The sequence below is a fragment of the Ascaphus truei genome, unplaced genomic scaffold (genome assembly GCF_040206685.1).
Source record: "Ascaphus truei isolate aAscTru1 unplaced genomic scaffold, aAscTru1.hap1 HAP1_SCAFFOLD_1446, whole genome shotgun sequence".
Classification (NCBI taxonomy): Eukaryota; Metazoa; Chordata; class Amphibia; order Anura; family Ascaphidae; genus Ascaphus; species Ascaphus truei.
This window is the reverse complement of record NW_027454330.1, coordinates 48,271-69,423: the sequence shown is the minus strand read 5'-3', so window position 1 is coordinate 69,423 and position 21,153 is coordinate 48,271. Positions and strand designations below refer to the sequence as shown.

General features: G+C 59.2%; 1 protein-coding gene across 1 annotated transcript in view; it reads right to left on the bottom strand.

Moving 5' to 3' along the window:
- Nucleotides 1–113: 113 nt before the first annotated feature.
- The window catches only part of CRHR1 (corticotropin releasing hormone receptor 1), a 69,156-nt gene continuing 48,116 nt past the window's right edge, over nt 114–21,153 (bottom strand). The window contains exons 7-9 of the mRNA XM_075581606.1: nt 11,887–12,022; nt 4,502–4,543; nt 114–919 (exon numbers count right to left, since the gene is read on the bottom strand). Coding sequence (XP_075437721.1) covers nt 779–919; nt 4,502–4,543; nt 11,887–12,022 — 319 coding nt within the window. The 3' untranslated portion in view covers nt 114–778. The remainder of the gene's footprint in view (nt 920–4,501; nt 4,544–11,886; nt 12,023–21,153) is intronic.

Genomic DNA, 21,153 nt, shown 5'->3' with positions numbered 1-21,153 from the left:
CACTTGGTTTACCCTGTCCCATCGTTTTGGGGTTCACTTTTGTTATCGTTTGGGGGGGGGGGGGTTCACTGGACGTGACGCGATGACGCTTTTTTAAAATTTATTTACGGGATTCGATTATAAATCTGTTTAATAGGATACATTGTCACACGACGCTATACACAGTGCAGCGGTAAGCATGCCTTGCGGCAGACTACATATCCCAGAATGCATCAGGGCAGAGCCCCCACACATGATGGGCTGATATATTATGTTTTGTGCTCATCTTTTACGAAGTGTAGCTGGGTGAATGGAACTGTTGACGCCCGCTCGCTCGCCCGCCCCCCCCCCCCCTTTCATGCGCAATGGTTTGGCCCATCCATCCATAACGGGGTAAAGGGGTAGGAATGCCGTTATCTGTCTGTTGCACCGTCCACCAGGGGGCAGACTTTCAGCGCATATATAAATAACTCGGAACGGGTTTATCTGCGCGTGTGACGTGTCTTTCATATCGGCTTCTCGGCGCTCGGCTGCTTCTGCCTGGCCGTACCATTGCTGCTGTCTGGAGGGGGGGGGGGGGAGGAGATAGCCTTCCCACTTGATAATCACATGTCTGCAGAGAAGGAATCTGCCCCGCCTCCCGCCACCCCCGTCCTCCCCTCTCGTTTGGTTCAGTCCGATGACTCTGTCCCTGCGCAGCCAATCCGCACGAGGGGATCCTGACGAAGGGGCAACGTCCGCAGGAGGGGGAATTCCCAAGTCCCGGGAGCAGGTCTGTGCTTTGGCGCCCGGGGAGGGGTCAGATGGCGGAGGACTGCTTGATGCTGTGGAAGCTGACGCGCGTGGGGGACGTGGGGATGGACATGGCGCGGGCCACGCGGGCGCGGATGGAGTGCTTGTCCTGCCAGCGGTGCCAGCGTTTCCGGACGGCCGAGCGAACCTGGAAGGGATGAGAGAAGGGCCCGGAGTGAGACGCTGCGCGCTGGGGGGGGGGCACAGCTACCTCTCATCCTGTGACTCGCGGGGTGCGAGGGGGGGGGCACAGCTACCTCTCATCCTGTGACTCGCGGGGTGCGAGGGGGGGGGCACCGCTATCTCTCATCCTGTGACTCGCGGGGTGCGAGGGGGGGGCACAGCTATCTCTCATCCTGTGACTCGCGGGGTGCGAGGGGGGGGCACAGCTATCTCTCATCCTGTGCCTCGCGGGGTGCGAGGGGGGGGGCACAGCAATCTCTCATCCTGTGCCTCGCGGGGTGCATGGGGGGGGCACAGCTATCTCTCATCCTGTGCCTCGCGGGGTGTGAGAGGGGGGGCACAGCTATCTCTCATCCTGTGACTCGCGGGGTGCATGGGGGGGGGGCACAGCTATCTCTCATCCTGTGCCTCGCGGGGTGTGAGGGGGGGGCACAGCTATCTCTCATCCTGTGACTCGCGGGGTGCGAGGGGGGTGGCACAGCTATCTCTCATCCTGTGCCTCACGGGGTGCGAGGGGGGGCACAGCTATCTCTCATCCTGTGCCTCGCAGGGTGCGAGGGGGGGCACAGCTATCTCTCATCCTGTGCCTCGCGGGGTGCGAGGGGGGGGGCACAGCTATCTCTCATACTGTGACTCGCGGGGTGCAAGGGGGGGCACAGCTATCTCTCATCCTGTGCCTCGCGGGGTGCAAGGGGGGGCACAGCTATCTCTCATCCTGTGCCTCGCGGGGTGCAAGGGGGGGCACAGCTATCTCTCATCCTGTGCCTCGCGGGGTGCAAGGGGGGGCACAGCTATCTCTCATCCTGTGACTCGCGGGGTGTGAGGGGGGGGCACAGCTATCTCTCACCCTGTGACTCGCGGGGTGTGAGGGGGGGCACAGCTATCTCTCATCCTGTGACTCGCGGGGTGCGAGGGGGGGGCACAGCTATCTCTCATCCTGTGACTCGTGGGGTGTGAGGGGGGGGCACAGCTATCTCTCATCCTGTGACTCGCGGGGTGCGTGGGGGGGCACAGCTATCTCTCATCCTGTGACTCGCAGGGTGTGAGGGGGGGGGCACAGCTATCTCTCATCCTGTGCCTCGCGGGGTGCGAGGGGGGGGCACAGTTATCTCTCATCCTGTGCCTCGCGGGGTGCAAGGGGGGGGCACAGCTATCTCTCATCCTGTGACTCGTGGGGTGTGAGGGGGGGGCACAGCTATCTCTCATCCTGTGACTCGCGGGGTGCGAGGGGGGGCACAGCTATCTCTCATCCTGTGCCTCGCGGGGTGCGAGGGGGGGGCACAGCTATCTCTCATCCTATGCTTCGCGGGGTGCGAGGGGGGGCACAGCTATCTCTCATCCTGTGCCTCGCGGGGTGCGAGGGGGGGCACAGCTATCTCTCATCCTGTGCCTCGCGGGGTGCAAGGGGGGGCACAGCTATCTCTCATCCTGTGCCTCGCGGGGTGCAAGGGGGGGGCACAGCTATCTCTCACCCTGTGACTCGCGGGGTGTGAGGGGGGGGCACAGCTATCTCTCATCCTGTGACTCGCGGGGTGCGAGGGGGGGGCAGAGCTATCTCTCATCCTGTGACTCGCGGGGTGTGAGGGGGGGGCACAGCTATCTCTCATCCTGTGACTCGCTGCGTGCGAGGGGGGGCACAGCTATCTCTCATCCTGTGACTTACGGGGTGTGAGGGGGGTGCACAGCTATCTCTCACCCTGTGACTCGCGGGGTGCGAGGGGGGGCACAGCTATCTCTCATCCTGTGACTCGCGGGGTGCGAGGGGGGGACACAGCTATCTCTCATCCTGTGACTCACGGGGTGCGAGGGGGGGGCACAGCTATCACTCATCCTGTGACTAGCGGGGTGTGAGGGGGGGACACAGCTATCTCTCATCCTGTGACTCACGGGGTGCGAGGGGGGGGGCACCGCTATCTCTCATCCTGTGACTCGCGGGGTGTGAGGGGGGGACACAGCTATCTCTCATCCTGTGACTCACGGGGTGCGAGGGGGGGGCACAGCTATCACTCATCCTGTGACTCGCGGGGTGCGAGGGGGGGGCACAGCTATCTCTCATCCTGTGATTCGCGGGGTGTGAGGGGGGGGCACAGCTATCTCTCATCCTGTGCCTCGCGGGGTGCGAGGGGGGGGGCACAGCTATCTCTCATCCTGTGACTCGCGGGGTGCGAGGGGGGGGCACAGCTATGACTCGCGGGGTGCGAGGGGGGGGGCACAGCTATCTCTCATCCTGTGACTCGCGGGGTGCGAGGGGGGGGGGCACAGCTATCTCTCATCCTGTGACTCGCGGGGTGCGAGGGGGGGGCACAGCTATCTCTCATCCTGTGACTCGCGGGGTGCGAGGGGGGGCACAGCTATCTCTCATCCTGTGACTCGCGGGGTGCGAGGGGGGCACAGCTATCTCATCTTGTGATTCACGGGGTGTGAGGGGGGGGCACAGCTATCTCTCATCCTGTGACTCGCGGTGTGTGAGGGGGGCACAGCTATCTCTCATCCTGTGACTCGCGGGGTGTGAGGGGGGGGCACAGCTATCACTCATCCTGTGACTTTCGGGGTGCAAGGGGGGGCTCAGCTATCTCTCATCCTGTGACTCACGGGGTGCGAGGGGGGGGGGGGCACCGCTATCTCTCATCCTGTGACTCGCGGGGTGTGAGGGGGGGACACAGCTATCTCTCATCCTGTGACTCGTGGGGTGTGAGGGGGGGACACAGCTATCACTCATCCTGTGACTCGCGGGGTGCGAGGGGGGGGCACAGCTATCTCTCATCCTGTGACTCACGGGGTGCGAGGGGGGGGGCACAGCTATCTCTCATCCTGTGACTCGCGGGGTGCGAGGGGGGGGCACAGCTATCAATCATCCTGTGACTCGCGGGATGCGAGGGGGGGGCACAGCTATCACTCATCCTGTGACTCACGGGGTGCGAGGGGGGGGGCACAGCTATCTCTCATCCTGTGACTCGCGGGGTGCGAGGGGGGGGCACAGCTATCACTCATCCTGTGACTCGCGGGGTGCGAGGGGGGGGCACAGCTATCTCTCATCCTGTGACTCACGGGGTGCGAGGGGGGGGGCACAGCTATCTCTCATCCTGTGACTCGCGGGGTGCGAGGGGGGGGCACAGCTATCTCTCATCCTGTGACTCGCGGGGTGCGAGGGGGGGGCACAGCTATCTCTCATTCTGTGACTCGTGGGGTGCGAGGGGGGGGCACAGTTATCTCTCATCCTCTGACTCGCGGGGTGCGAGGGGGGGCACAGCTATCTCTCATCCTGTGCCTCGCGGGGTGCGAGGGGGGGCACAGCTATCTCTCATTCTGTGACTCGCGGGGTGCGAGGGGGGGGCACAGCTACCTCTCATCCTGTGACTCGCGGGGTGCATATGGGGGGGGCACAGCTACCTCTCATCCTGTGACTCGCGGGGTGCATGGGGGGGGCACAGCTATCTCTCATCCTGTGACTCGCGGGACGATGCACAGCTAACTCAGCCACGTGTCCATCCCACTGCAGGGTGACACGGTGACACTTCAACTCCTCCGGGGACAGACAGACACGTACCTCACTGTTCAGGAAGCAATAAAACACGGACACAAAGAAACCCTGAGAAAGGAAAAAAAGGTCAGGCTCCCACCCCAGAGGCGGCTGCACTAATGTCAGGCTCCCACCCCAGAGACGCTGCACTAATGTCAGGCTCCCACCCCAGAGACGGCTGCACTAATGTCAGGCTCCCACCCCAGAGGCGGCTGCACTAATGTCAGGCTCCCACCCCAGATACGGCTGCACTAATGTCAGGATCCCACCTCAGAGGCGGCTGCACTAATGTCAGGATCCCACCCCAGAGGCGGCTGCACTAATGTCAGGATCCCACCCCAGAGACGCTGCACTAATGTCAGGCTCCCACCCCAGAGGCGGCTGCACTAATGTCAGGCTCCCACCCCAGAGGCGGCTGCACTAATGTCAGGCTCCCACCCCAGAGACGGCTGCACTAATGTCAGGCTCCCACCCCAGAGGCGGCTGCACTAATGTCAGGCTCCCACCCCAGAGGCGGCTGCACTAATGTCAGGATCCCACCCCAGAGACGGCTGCACTAATGTCAGGCTCCCACCCCAGAGGCGGCTGCACTAATGTCAGGATCCCACCCCAGAGACGCTGCACTAATGTCAGGCTCCCAACCCAGAGGCGGCTGCACTAATGTCAGGATCCCACCCCAGAGGCGGCTGCACTAATGTCAGGCTCCCACCCCAGAGACGCTGCACTAATGTCAGGATCCCACCCCAGAGACGGCTGCACTAATGTCAGGCTCCCACCCCAGAGGCGGCTGCACTAATGTCAGGCTCCCATCCCAGAGGCGGCTGCACTAATGTCAGGCTCCCACCCCAGAGGCGGCTGCACTAATGTCAGGATCCCACCCCAGAGGTGGCTGCACTTATGTCAGGATCCCACCCCAGAGACGGCTGCACTAATGTCAGGCTCCCAACCCAGAGGCGGCTGCACTAATATCAGGCTCCCACCCCAGAGACGCTGCACTAATGTCAGGCTCCTACCCCAGAGGCGGCTGCACTAATGTCAGGATCCCACCCCAGAGACGGCTGCACTAATGTCAGGCTCCTACCCCAGAGACGGCTGCACTAATGTCAGGATCCCACCCCAGAGACGCTGCACTAATGTCAGGCTCCCACCCCAGAGGCGGCTGCACTAATGTCAGGATCCTACCCCAGAGGCGGCTGCACTAATGTCAGGCTCCCACCCCAGAGACGCTGCACTAATGTCAGGCTCCCACCCCAGAGACGCTGCACTAATGTCAGGATCCTACCCCAGAGACGGGTGCACTAATGTCAGGATCCCACCCCAGAGGCGGCTGCACTAATGTCAGGCTCCCAACCCAGAGACGCTACACTAATGTCAGGATCCTACCCCAGAGACGGGTGCACTAATGTCAGGCTCCCACCCCAGAGACGCTACACTAATGTCAGGATCCCACCGCAGAGGCGGCTGCACTAATGTCAGGATCCCACCCCAGAGGCGGCTGCACTAATGTCAGGCTCCCACCCCAGAGGCGGCTGCACTAATGTCAGGATCCCACCCCAGAGGCGGCTGCACTAATATCAGGCTCCCACCCCAGAGGCAGCTGCACTAATGTCAGGCTCCCACCCCAGAGGCGGCTGCACTAATGTCAGGCTCCCACCCCAGAGACGCTGCACTAATGTCAGGCTCCCACCCCAGAGGCGGCTGCACTAATGTCAGGCTCCCACCCCAGAGGCGGCTGCACTAATGTCAGGATCCCACCCCAGAGACGGCTGCACTAATGTCAGGATCCGTCCCCAGAGGCGGCTGCACTAATGTCAGGCTCCCACCCCAGAGGCAGCTGCACTAATGTCAGGCTCCCACCCCAGAGGCGCTGCACTAATGTCAGGATCCCACCCCAGATGCGGCTGCACTAATGTCAGGCTCCCACCCCAGAGACGCTGCACTAATGTCAGGATCCCACCCCAGAGACGCAGCACTAATGTCAGGCTCCCACCCCAGAGACGGCTGCACTAATGTCAGGCTCCCACCCCAGAGACGGCTGCACTAATGTCAGGATCCCACCCCAGAGACGCTGCACTAATGTCAGGATCCCACCCCAGAGATGGCTGCACTAATGTCAGGCTCCCAACCCAGAGACGGCTGCACTAATGTCAGGATCCCACCCCAGAGACGCTGCACTAATGTCAGGATCCCACCCCAGAGATGGCTGCACTAATGTCAGGATCCCACCCCAGAGACGGCTGCACTAATGTCAGGCTCCCACCCCAGAGACGGCTGCACTAATGTCAGGATCCCACCCCAGAGACGCTGCACTAATGTCAGGCTCCCACCCCAGAGGCGGCCGCACTAATGTCAGGCTCCCACCCCAGAGACGCTGCACTAATGTCAGGATCCCACCCCAGAGACGCTGCACTAATGTCAGGCTCCCACCCCAGAGGCGGCCGCACTAATGTCAGGCTCCCACCCCAGAGACGCAGCACTAATGTCAGGCTCCCACCCCAGAGATGGCTGCACTAATGTCAGGCTCCCAACCCAGAGACGGCTGCACTAATGTCAGGCTCCCACCCCAGAGACGCTGCACTAATGTCAGGATCCCACCCCAGAGGCGGCCGCACTAATGTCAGGCTCCCACCCCAGAGACGCTGCACTAATGTCAGGCTCCCACCCCAGAGACGCAGCACTAATGTCAGGCTCCCACCCCAGAGACGCAGCACTAATGTCAGGCTCCCACCCCAGAGACGGCTGCACTAATGTCAGGCTCCCACCCCAGAGACGGCTGCACTAATGTCAGGATCCCACCCCAGAGACGGCTGCACTAATGTCAGGATCCCACCCCAGAGGCGGCTGCACTAATGTCAGGCTCCCACCCCAGAGACGGCTGCACTAATGTCAGGCTCCCACCCCAGAGACGGCTGCACTAATGTCAGGCACCCACCCCAGAGATGCTGCACTAATGTCAGGATCCCACCCCAGAGGCGCTGCACTAATGTCAGGATCCCACCCCAGAGGCGGCTGCACTAATGTCAGGCTACCACCCCAGAGGCGGCTGCACTAATGTCAGGCTCCCACCCCAGAGACGCTGCACTAATGTCAGGATCCCACCCCAGAGGCGCTGCACTAATGTCAGGCTCCCACCCCAGAGGCGGCCGCACTAATGTCAGGATCCTACCCCAGAGACGGGTGCACTAATGTCAGGATCCCACCCCAGAGACGGCTGCACTAATGTCAGGATCCGTCCCCAGAGGCGGCTGCACTAATGTCAGGCTCCCACCCCAGAGGCAGCTGCACTAATGTCAGGATCCCACCCCAGAGGCGCTGCACTAATGTCAGGATCCCACCCCAGATGCGGCTGCACTAATGTCAGGCTCCCACCCCAGAGGCAGCTGCACTAATGTCAGGATCCCACCCCAGAGGCGCTGCACTAATGTCAGGATCCCACCCCAGATGCGGCTGCACTAATGTCAGGCTCCCACCCCAGAGACGCTGCACTAATGTCAGGATCCCACCCCAGAGACGCAGCACTAATGTCAGGCTCCCACCCCAGAGACGGCTGCACTAATGTCAGGCTCCCACCCCAGAGACGGCTGCACTAATGTCAGGATCCCACCCCAGAGACGCTGCACTAATGTCAGGATCCCACCCCAGAGACGGCTGCACTAATGTCAGGATCCCACCCCAGAGACGGCTGCACTAATGTCAGGCTCCCACCCCAGAGACGCTGCACTAATGTCAGGATCCCACCCCAGAGACGGCTGCACTAATGTCAGGATCCCAACCCAGAGACGGCTGCACTAATGTCAGGCTCCCACCCCAGAGACGCTGCACTAATGTCAGGATCCCACCCCAGAGGCGGCCGCACTAATGTCAGGCTCCCACCCCAGAGACGCTGCACTAATGTCAGGCTCCCACCCCAGAGACGCAGCACTAATGTCAGGCTCCCACCCCAGAGACGGCTGCACTAATGTCAGGCTCCCACCCCAGAGACGGCTGCACTAATGTCAGGATCCCACCCCAGAGACGGCTGCACTAATGTCAGGATCCCACCCCAGAGGCGGCTGCACTAATGTCAGGCTCCCACCCCAGAGACGGCTGCACTAATGTCAGGCTCCCACCCCAGAGACGGCTGCACTAATGTCAGGCTCCCACCCCAGAGACGGCTGCACTAATGTCAGGCACCCACCCCAGAGATGCTGCACTAATGTCAGGATCCCACCCCAGAGGCGGCCGCACTAATGTCAGGCTCCCACCCCAGAGGCGGCCGCACTAATGTCAGGATCCTACCCCAGAGACGGGTGCACTAATGTCAGGCTCCCACCCCAGAGACGCTGCACTAATGTCAGGATCCCACCCCAGAGACGGCTGCACTAATGTCAGGATCCCACCCCAGAGGCGGCTGCACTAATGTCAGGCTCCCACCCCAGAGACGCTGCACAAATGTCAGGATTCCACCCCAGAGGCGGCTGCACTAATGTCAGGCTCCCACCCCAGAGACGCTGCACTAATGTGAGGCTCCCACCCCAGAGACGCTGCACTAATGTCAGGCTCCCACCCCAGAGGCGGCTGCACTAATGTCAGGCTCCCACCCCAGAGGCGGCTGCACTAATGTCAGGCTCCCACCCCAGAGGCGGCTGCACTAATGTCAGGCTCCCACCCCAGAGACGCTGCACTAATGTCAGGCTCCCACCCCAGAGACGGCTGCACTAATGTCAGGCTCCCACCCCAGAGACGCTGCACTAATGTCAGGATCCCACCCCAGAGACGCTGCAATAATGTCAGGATCCCACCCCAGAGACGCTGCAATAATGTCAGGATCCCACCCCAGAGGCGGCTGCACTAATGTCAGGATCCCACCCCAGAGACGCTGCACTAATGTCAGGCTCCCACCCCAGAGGCGGCCGCACTAATGTCAGGCTCCCACCCCAGAGACGCTGCACTAATGTCAGGCTCCCACCCCAGAGACGCTGCACTAATGTCAGGCTCCCACCCCAGAGGCGGCTGCACTAATGTCAGGCTCCCACCCCAGAGGCGGCTGCACTAATGTCAGGATCCCACCCCAGAGGCGGCTGCACTAATATCAGGCTCCCACCCCAGAGGCGGCTGCACTAATGTCAGGCTCCCACCCCAGAGATGGCTGCACTAATGTCAGGCTCCCACCCCAGAGGCGGCTGCACTAATGTCAGGCTCCCACCCCAGAGGCGGCTGCACTAATGTCAGGCTCCCACCCCAGAGATGGCTGCACTAATGTCAGGATCCCACCCCAGGGACGGCTGCACTAATGTCCGGCTCCCACCCCAGAGAAGCTGCACTAATGTCAGGCTCCCACCCCAGAGACGGCTGCACTAATGTCAGGATCCCACCCCAGAGACGCTGCACTAATGTCAGGATCCCACCCCAGAGACGGCTGCACTAATGTCAGGATCCCACCCCAGAGACGCTGCACTAATGTCAGGATCCCACCCCAGAGGCGGCTGCACTAATGTCAGGATCCCACCCCAGAGACGCTGCACTAATGTCAGGCTCCCACCCCAGAGACGCTGCACTAATGTCAGGCTCCCACCCCAGAGACGCTGCACTAATGTCAGGATCCCACCCCAGGGGCGGCTGCACTAATGTCAGGCTCCCACCCGAGAGACGCTGCACTAATGTCAGGCTCCCACCCCAGAGACGCTGCACTAATGTCAGGATCCTACCCCAGAGACGCTGCACTAATGTCAGGCTCCCACCCCAGAGACGCTGCACTAATGTCAGGATCCCACCGCAGAGGCGGCTACACTAATGTCAGGATCCTACCCCAGAGACGGGTGCACTAATGTCAGGCTCCCACCCCAGAGACGCTACACTAATGTCAGGATCCCACCGCAGAGGCGGCTGCACTAATGTCAGGATCCCACCCCAGAGGCGGCTGCACTAATGTCAGGCTCCCACCCCAGAGGCGGCTGCACTAATGTCAGGATCCCACCCCAGAGGCGGCTGCACTAATATCAGGCTCCCACCCCAGAGGCAGCTGCACTAATGTCAGGCTCCCACCCCAGAGGCGGCTGCACTAATGTCAGGCTCCCACCCCAGAGACGCTGCACTAATGTCAGGCTCCCACCCCAGAGGCGGCTGCACTAATGTCAGGCTCCCACCCCAGAGGCGGCTGCACTAATGTCAGGATCCCACCCCAGAGACGGCTGCACTAATGTCAGGATCCGTCCCCAGAGGCGGCTGCACTAATGTCAGGCTCCCACCCCAGAGACGCCGCACTAATGTCAGGATCCCACCCCAGAGACGCTGCACTAATGTCAGGATCCCACCCCAGATGCGGCTGCACTAATGTCAGGCTCCCACCACAGAGACGCCGCACTAATGTCAGGCTCCCACCCCAGAGGCGGCTGCACTAATGTCAGGCTCCCACCCCAGAGGCGGCTGCACTAATGTCAGGATCCCACCCCAGAGACGGCTGCACTAATGTCAGGATCCCACCCCAGAGGCGGCTGCACTAATGTCAGGATCCCACCACAGTGACGCTGCACTAATGTCAGGATCCCACCCCAGAGGCGGCTGCACTAATGTCAGGATCCCACCCCAGAGGCAGCTGCACTAATGTCAGGATCCCACCCCAGAGACGCTGCACTAATGTCAGGATCCCACCCCAGAGGCGGCCGCACTAATGTCAGGCTCCCACCCCAGAGACGCTGCACTAATGTCAGGATCCCACCGCAGAGGCGGCTGCACTAATGTCAGGAGCCCACCCCAGAGGCGGCTGCACTAATGTCAGGATCCCACCGCAGAGGCGGCTGCACTAATGTCAGGCTCCCACCCCAGAGGCGGCTGCACTAATGTCAGGCTCCCACGCCAGAGATGCTGCACTAATGTCAGGCTCCCACCCCAGAGGCGGCTGCACTAATGTCAGGATCCCACCCCAGAGGCGGCTGCACTAATATCAGGCTCCCACCCCAGAGGCGGCTGCACTAATGTCAGGCTCCCACCCCAGAGGCGGCCGCACTAATGTCAGGCTCCCACCCCAGAGGCGGCCGCACTAATATCAGGCTCCCACCCCAGAGGCAGCTGCACTAATGTCAGGCTCCCAACACAGAGACGCTGCACTAATGTCAGGATCCCACCCCAGAGGCGGCTGCACTAATGTAAGGCTCCCACCCCAGAGACACTGCACTAATGTCAGGCTCCCACCCCAGAGGCGGCTGCACTAATGTCAGGATCCCACCCCAGAGGCGGCTGTACTAATGTCAGGATCCCACCCCCCCCCCCTTCCTCTCCCTGTGACCTTCCCCCTCATGGTCTCTCCTATCCCTGTGCCCCCTCGTGGCCTCTCCTCCCCCTCGTGGCCTCTCCTCCCCCTCGTGGCCTCTCCTCCCCCTCGTGGCCTCTCCTCCCCCTTGTGGCCTCTCCTCCCCCTCGTGGCCTCTCCTCACCTGGAAGGACTGCAGGAAGGAGTTGAAATATATGAAGACAATGCGGGAGGTTTCGTCCTCTCCGGGAGTCACAAAGAATAGCATGTACGTGATCCCGAGGAGGGGCAGGAGGACCAGCGTGGCCTTCACAGCTTTCCTGGGGGGGAGCACGGGAGGGGACGCGAGAGAGGAGAGGGGCGAGACAAAGGGGAGAGAGGGGAGAGAAGAGAGAATGAGTATAGAAGAGTGGGGGGTGGGAGAAAGGAGAAGAGAGGGGAGGTAAAGGAGAAGAGAGAGGAGAGAGAATGAATATTGAGGAGAGTGGGGGGAGAGAAAGGAGAAGAGAGGGAAGGGGGAAGGGAGGAGAGAGGAGAGAAAGGGGAGGAGAGGGGAGAGAGAAGAGAGAATGAGTATAGAGGAGGGTGGGGGGGAGGGGAGAAAGGAGAAGAGAGGGGAAAATGAGCAGAGAGGAGAAGTGAGGGGAGAGCGAATGAGTATAGAGGAGAGGGGGGAAGTAGAGGAGGGGGAAGGAGAAGAGAGGGAGGGGGAAAAGAAAAGAGAGGGGAGAGAGGAGAGAATGAGTATAGAGGAGAGTGCGGGGGCAAAGAGAGAAGAGAGGGGAGGGGGAAAGGAAGAGAGGAGAGAGAGAAAGGAGTATAGAGGAGAGTGGGAGGGGGCGGAGAAAGGAGAAGAGAGAAGTGAGAGAGAGGAATGAGAGGAGAAAAGAGAGAAAGTACTGTAGAAGAGAGAAGAGTGAAAAAGGAGAAGAGATCAGTTATTCCTGAAGCAGCAGCAGAGCAGGGTCACAGCGTATTTCCCTACAACACAGCACCAACACAAAGCTCCAAGCCTGCAGGGACTCAGGCTTCATGTTCTCAGTAGATCTGCCTGGGGAACAGCTGGGACTCACACCCAGCACCAACACAAAGCTCCAAGCTTGCAGGGACTCCGGCTTCATGTTCTCAGTAGAATTGCCTGGGGAACAGCTGGGACTCACACCCAGCACCAACACAAAGCTCCAAGCCTGCAGGGACTCAGGCTTCATGTTCTCAGTAGATCTGCCTAGGGAACAGCTGGGACTCACACCCAGCACCAACACAAAGCTACAAGCCTGCAGGGACTCAGGCTTCATGTTCTCAGTAGATCTGCCTGGGGAACAGCTGGGACTCACACCCAGCACCAACACAAAGCTCCAAGCCTGCAGGGACTCCGGCTTCATGTTCTCAGTAGATCTGCCTGGGGAACAGCTGGGACTCACACCCAGCACCAACACAAAGCTCCAAGCCTGCAGGGACTCAGGCTTCATGTTCTCAGTAGATCTGCCTGGGGAACAGCTATGACTCACACCCAGCACCAACACAAAGCTCCAAGCCTGCAGGGACTCAGGCTTCATGTTCTCAGTAGATCTGCCTGGGGAACAGCTGGGACTCACACCCAGCACCAACTCAAAGCTCCAAGCCTGCAGGGACTCGGGCTTCATGTTCTCAGTAGATCTGCCTGGGGAACAGCTGGGACTCACACCCAGCACCAACACAAAGCTCTAAGCCTGCAGGGACTCAGGCTTCATGTTCTCAGTAGATCTTCCTGGGGAACAGCTGGGACTCACACCCAGCACCAACACAAAGCTCCAAGCCTGCAGGGACTCAGGCTTCATGTTCTCAGTAGATCTGCCTGGGGAACAGCTGGGACTCACACCCAGCACCAACACAAAGCTCCAAGCCTGCAGGGACTCAGGCTTCATGTTCTCAGTAGATCTGCCTGGGGAACAGCTGGGACTCACACCCAGCACCAACACAAAGCTCCAAGCCTGCAGGGACTCAGGCTTCATGTTCTCAGTAGATCTGCCTGGGGAACAGCTGGGACTCACACCCAGCACCAACACAAAGCTCCAAGCCTGCAGGGACTCGGGCTTCATGTTCTCAGTAGATCTGCCTGGGGAACAGCTGGGACTCACACCCAGCACCAACACAAAGCTCCAAGCCTGCAGGGACTCATGCTTCATGTTCTCAGTAGATCTGCCTGGGGAACAGCTGGGACTCACACCCAGCACCAACACAAAGCTCCAAGCCTGCAGGGACTCGGGCTTCATGTTCTCAGTAGATCTGCCTGGGGAACAGCTGGGACTCACACCCAGCCCCAACACAAAGCTCCAAGCCTGCAGGGACTCAGGCTTCATGTTCTCAGTAGATCTGCCTGGGGAACAGCTGGGACTCACACCCAGCACCAACACAAAGCTCCAAGCCTGCAGGGACTCAGGCATCATGTTCTCAGTAGATCTGCCTGGGGAACAGCTGGGACTCACACCCAGCACCAACACAAAGCTCCAAGCCTGCAGGGACTCAGGCTTCATGTTCTCAGTAGATCTGCCTGGGGAACAGCTGGGACTCACACCCAGCACCAACACAAAGCTCCAAGCCTGCAGGGACTCGGGCTTCATGTTCTCAGTAGATCTGCCTGGGGAACAGCTGGGACTCACACCCAGCACCAACACAAAGCTCCAAGCCTGCAGGGACTCAGGCTTCATGTTCTCAGTAGATCTGCCTGGGGAACAGCTGGGACTCACACCCAGCACCAACACAAAGCTCCAAGCCTGCAGGGACTCAGGCTTCATGTTCTCAGTAGATCTGCCTGGGGAACAGCTGGGACTCACACCCAGCACCAACACAAAGCTCCAAGCCTGCAGGGACTCCGGCTTCATGTTCTCAGTAGATCTGCCTGGGGAACAGCTGGGACTCACACCCAGCACCAACACAAAGCTCCAAGCCTGCAGGGACTCAGGCTTCATGTTCTCAGTAGATCTGCCTGGGGAACAGCTATGACTCACACCCAGCACCAACACAAAGCTCCAAGCCTGCAGGGACTCAGGCTTCATGTTCTCAGTAGATCTGCCTGGGGAACAGCTGGGACTCACACCCAGCACCAACACAAAGCTCCAAGCCTGCAGGGACTCAGGCTTCATGTTCTCAGTAGATCTGCCTGGGGAACAGCTGGGACTCACACCCAGCACCAACACAAAGCTCCAAGCCTGCAGGGACTCAGGCTTCATGTTCTCAGTAGATCTGCCTGGGGAACAGCTGGGACTCACACCCAGCACCAACACAAAGCTCCAAGCCTGCAGGGACTCAGGCTTCATGTTCTCAGTAGATCTGCCTGGGGAACAGCTGGGACTCACACCCAGCACCAACACAAAGCTCCAAGCCTGCAGGGACTCAGGCTTCATGTTCTCAGTAGATCTGCCTGGGGAACAGCTGGGACTCACACCCAGCACCAACACAAAGCTCCAAGCCTGCAGGGACTCGGGCTTCATGTTCTCAGTAGATCTGCCTGGGGAACAGCTGGGACTCACACCCAGCACCAACACAAAGCTCCAAGCCTGCAGGGACTCATGCTTCATGTTCTCAGTAGATCTGCCTGGGGAACAGCTGGGACTCACACCCAGCACCAACACAAAGCTCCAAGCCTGCAGGGACTCGGGCTTCATGTTCTCAGTAGATCTGCCTGGGGAACAGCTGGGACTCACACCCAGCCCCAACACAAAGCTCCAAGCCTGCAGGGACTCAGGCTTCATGTTCTCAGTAGATCTGCCTGGGGAACAGCTGGGACTCACACCCAGCACCAACACAAAGCTCCAAGCCTGCAGGGACTCAGGCTTCATGTTCTCAGTAGATCTGCCTGGGGAACAGCTGGGACTCACACCCAGCACCAACACAAAGCTCCAAGCCTGCAGGGACTCGGGCTTCATGTTCTCAGTAGATCTGCCTGGGGAACAGCTGGGACTCACACCCAGCACCAACACAAAGCTCCAAGCCTGCAGGGACTCGGGCTTCATGTTCTCAGTAGATCTGCCTGGGGAACAGCTGGGACTCACACCCAGCACCAACACAAAGCTCCAAGCCTGCAGGGACTCAGGCTTCATGTTCTCAGTAGATCTGCCTGGGGAACAGCTGGGACTCCCACCCAGCACCAACACAAAGCTCCAAGCCTGCAGGGACTCAGGCTTCATGTTCTCAGTAGATCTGCCTGGGGAACAGCTGGGACTCACACCCAGCACCAACACAAAGCTCCAAGCCTGCAGGGACTCAGGCTTCATGTTCTCAGTAGATCTGCCTGGGGAACAGCTGGGACTCACACCCAGCACCAACACAAAGCTCCAAGCCTGCAGGGACTCAGGCTTCATGTTCTCAGTAGATCTGCCTGGGGAACAGCTGGGACTCACACCCAGCACCAACACAAAGCTCCAAGCCTGCAGGGACTCGGGCTTCATGTTCTCAGTAGATCTGCCTGGGGAACAGCTGGGACTCACACCCAGCACCAACACAAAGCTCCAAGCCTGCAGGGACTCAGGCTTCATGTTCTCAGTAGATCTGCCTGGGGAACAGCTGGGACTCACACCCAGCACCAACACAAAGCTCCAAGCCTGCAGGGACTCCGGCTTCATGTTCTCAGTAGATCTGCCTGGGGAACAGCTGGGACTCACACCCAGCACCAACACAAAGCTCCAAGCCTGCAGGGACTCAGGCTTCATGTTCTCAGTAGATCTGCCTGGGGAACAGCTATGACTCACACCCAGCACCAACACAAAGCTCCAAGCCTGCAGGGACTCAGGCTTCATGTTCTCAGTAGATCTGCCTGGGGAACAGCTGGGACTCACACCCAGCACCAACTCAAAGCTCCAAGCCTGCAGGGACTCGGGCTTCATGTTCTCAGTAGATCTGCCTGGGGAACAGCTGGGACTCACACCCAGCACCAACACAAAGCTCCAAGCCTGCAGGGACTCAGGCTTCATGTTCTCAGTAGATCTGCCTGGGGAACAGCTGGGACTCACACCCAGCACCAACACAAAGCTCCAAGCCTGCAGGGACTCAGGCTTCATGTTCTCAGTAGATCTGCCTGGGGAACAGCTGGGACTCACACCCAGCACCAACACAAAGCTCCAAGCCTGCAGGGACTCAGGCTTCATGTTCTCAGTAGATCTGCCTGGGGAACAGCTGGGACTCACACCCAGCACCAACACAAAGCTCCAAGCCTGCAGGGACTCAGGCTTCATGTTCTCAGTAGATCTGCCTGGGGAACAGCTGGGACTCACACCCAGCACCAACACAAAGCTCCAAGCCTGCAGGGACTCAGGCTTCATGTTCTCAGTAGATCTGCCTGGGGAACAGCTGGGACTCACACCCAGCACCAACACAAAGCTCCAAGCCTGCAGGGACTCGGGCTTCATGTTCTCAGTAGATCTGCCTGGGGAACAGCTGGGACTCACACCCAGCACCAACACAAAGCTCCAAGCCTGCAGGGACTCATGCTTCATGTTCTCAGTAGATCTGCCTGGGGAACAGCTGGGACTCACACCCAGCACCAACACAAAGCTCCAAGCCTGCAGGGACTCGGGCTTCATGTTCTCAGTAGATCTGCCTGGGGAACAGCTGGGACTCACACCCAGCCCCAACACAAAGCTCCAAGCCTGCAGGGACTCAGGCTTCATGTTCTCAGTAGATCTGCCTGGGGAACAGCTGGGACTCACACCCAGCACCAACACAAAGCTCCAAGCCTGCAGGGACTCAGGCTTCATGTTCTCAGTAGATCTGCCTGGGGAACAGCTGGGACTCACACCCAGCACCAACACAAAGCTCCAAGCCTGCAGGGACTCGGGCTTCATGTTCTCAGTAGATCTGCCTGGGGAACAGCTGGGACTCACACCCAGCACCAACACAAAGCTCCAAGCCTGCAGGGACTCGGGCTTCATGTTCTCAGTAGATCTGCCTGGGGAACAGCTGGGACTCACACCCAGCACCAACACAAAGCTCCAAGCCTGCAGGGACTCAGGCTTCATGTTCTCAGTAGATCTGCCTGGGGAACAGCTGGGACTCCCACCCAGCACCAACACAAAGCTCCAAGCCTGCAGGGACTCAGGCTTCATGTTCTCAGTAGATCTGCCTGGGGAACAGCTGGGACTCACACCCAGCACCAACACAAAGCTCCAAGCCTGCAGGGACTCAGGCTTCATGTTCTCAGTAGATCTGCCTGGGGAACAGCTGGGACTCACACCCAGCACCAACACAAAGCTCCAAGCCTGCAGGGACTCAGGCTTCATGTTCTCAGTAGATCTGCCTGGGGAACAGCTGGGACTCACACCCAGCACCAACACAAAGCTCCAAGCCTGCAGGGACTCGGGCTTCATGTTCTCAGTAGATCTGCCTGGGGAACAGCTGGGACTCACACCCAGCACCAACACAAAGCTCCAAGCCTGCAGGGACTCAGGCTTCATGTTCTCAGTAGATCTGCCTGGGGAACAGCTGGGACTCACACCCAGCACCAACACAAAGCTCCAAGCCTGCAGGGACTCCGGCTTCATGTTCTCAGTAGATCTGCCTGGGGAACAGCTGGGACTCACACCCAGCACCAACACAAAGCTCCAAGCCTGCAGGGACTCAGGCTTCATGTTCTCAGTAGATCTGCCTGGGGAACAGCTATGACTCACACCCAGCACCAACACAAAGCTCCAAGCCTGCAGGGACTCAGGCTTCATGTTCTCAGTAGATCTGCCTGGGGAACAGCTGGGACTCACACCCAGCACCAACTCAAAGCTCCAAGCCTGCAGGGACTCGGGCTTCATGTTCTCAGTAGATCTGCCTGGGGAACAGCTGGGACTCACACCCAGCACCAACACAAAGCTCCAAGCCTGCAGGGACTCAGGCTTCATGTTCTCAGTAGATCTGCCTGGGGAACAGCTGGGACTCACACCCAGCACCAACACAAAGCTCCAAGCCTGCAGGGACTCAGGCTTCATGTTCTCAGTAGATCTGCCTGGGGAACAGCTGGGACTCACACCCAGCACCAACACAAAGCTCCAAGCCTGCAGGGACTCAGGCTTCATGTTCTCAGTAGATCTGCCTGGGGAACAGCTGGGACTCACACCCAGCACCAACACAAAGCTCCAAGCCTGCAGGGACTCAGGCTTCATGTTCTCAGTAGATCTGCCTGGGGAACAGCTGGGACTCACACCCAGCACCAACACAAAGCTCCAAGCCTGCAGGGACTCGGGCTTCATGTTCTCAGTAGATCTGCCTGGGGAACAGCTGGGACTCACACCCAGCACCAACACAAAGCTCCAAGCCTGCAGGGACTCATGCTTCATGTTCTCAGTAGATCTGCCTGGGGAACAGCTGGGACTCACACCCAGCACCAACACAAAGCTCCAAGCCTGCAGGGACTCGGGCTTCATGTTCTCAGTAGATCTGCCTGGGGAACAGCTGGGACTCACACCCAGCCCCAACACAAAGCTCCAAGCCTGCAGGGACTCAGGCTTCATGTTCTCAGTAGATCTGCCTGGGGAACAGCTGGGACTCACACCCAGCACCAACACAAAGCTCCAAGCCTGCAGGGACTCAGGCTTCATGTTCTCAGTAGATCTGCCTGGGGAACAGCTGGGACTCACACCCAGCACCAACACAAAGCTCCAAGCCTGCAGGGACTCAGGCTTCATGTTCTCAGTAGATCTGCCTGGGGAACAGCTGGGACTCACACCCAGCACCAACACAAAGCTCCAAGCCTGCAGGGACTCGGGCTTCATGTTCTCAGTAGATCTGCCTGGGGAACAGCTGGGACTCACACCCAGCACCAACACAAAGCTCCAAGCCTGCAGGGACTCAGGCTTCATGTTCTCAGTAGATCTGCCTGGGGAACAGCTTGGACTCACACCCAGCACCAACACAAAGCTCCAAGCCTGCAGGGACTCGGGCTTCATGTTCTCAGTAGATCTGCCTGGGGAACAGCTGGGACTCACACCCAGCACCAACACAAAGCTCCAAGCCTGCAGGGACTCATGCTTCATGTTCTCAGTAGATCTGCCTGGGGAACAGCTGGGACTCACACCCAGCACCAACACAAAGCTCCAAGCCTGCAGGGACTCGGGCTTCATGTTCTCAGTAGATCTGCCTGGGGAACAGCTGGGACTCACACCCAGCCCCAACACAAAGCTCCAAGCCTGCAGGGACTCAGGCTTCATGTTCTCAGTAGATCTGCCTGGGGAACAGCTGGGACTCACACCCAGCACCAACACAAAGCTCCAAGCCTGCAGGGACTCAGGCTTCATGTTCTCAGTAGATCTGCCTGGGGAACAGCTGGGACTCACACCCAGCACCAACACAAAGCTCCAAGCCTGCAGGGACTCAGGCTTCATGTTCTCAGTAGATCTGCCTGGGGAACAGCTGGGACTCACACCCAGCACCAACACAAAGCTCCAAGCCTGCAGGGACTCAGGCTTCATGTTCTCAGTAGATCTGCCTGGGGAACAGCTGGGACTCACACCCAGCACCAACACAAAGCTCCAAGCCTGCAGGGACTCAGGCTTCATGTTCTCAGTAGATCTGCCTGGGGAACAGCTGGGACTCACACCCAGCACCAACACAAAGCTCCAAGCCTGCAGGGACTCAGGCTTCATGTTCTCAGTAGATCTGCCTGGGGAACAGCTGGGACTCACACCCAGCACCAACACAAAGCTCCAAGCCTGCAGGGACTCAGGCTTCATGTTCTCAGTAGATCTGCCTGGGGAACACATGGGACTCACACCCAGCACCAACACAAAGCTCCAAGCCTGAAGGTAACCAGGGAACAGCTGGGACTCACAGCAAGCATCAAAGTCTTCAGACCCTTCTGAAGCAAGGACATGACTAATACCGGACCTATTGGTAGCCATTGAGGACAGAAGTTGGCTACCCTTGCTCTGTTAAAGACTGTTGAGGCAGTTCTGCACTAGGTATCTACGTGCCCTAATACATTCTTTTCCCCAGTCCTGGAAATAAAATCCTTTATCTTGGCAGGAAACTACTGTCTGTGGAATCCTTACTGAACCTCTCTACAAGGCCGCCCCATCACGGGGAGATGGAGAGGGGGAAATGAGAGGGACAAAGGAGAAAAGGGGAGAAGAAAGAGAAGGAAAGTGGGGGAGGGGAGAAGAAAGAGAAGGAGAGATTGAGGAGGGGGGAGAGAGAGGATAGATTGAGGAGGGGGGATAGAGGATAGATTGAGGAGGGTGGGGAGAGAGATAGGGGAGAAGAGAGAGAGGGAGAGATTGAGGAGGAGAGGAGAGAGAGAGTAGAGATTGAGGAGGGGGGAAGAGAGAGTAGAGATTGAGGAGGGGGAGAGATGGGAGAATAAAGAAGGAGAAATTGAGGAGGGAGAGAAGGAAGAGAAGGGGAGGTTTAGGAGGGGGAGAGGGGAATAGAAATAGAAAGAGATTGAGGGGGGGAGAGGGGAGAAGAAAGAGAAGGAGAGATTGAGGAGGGGAGA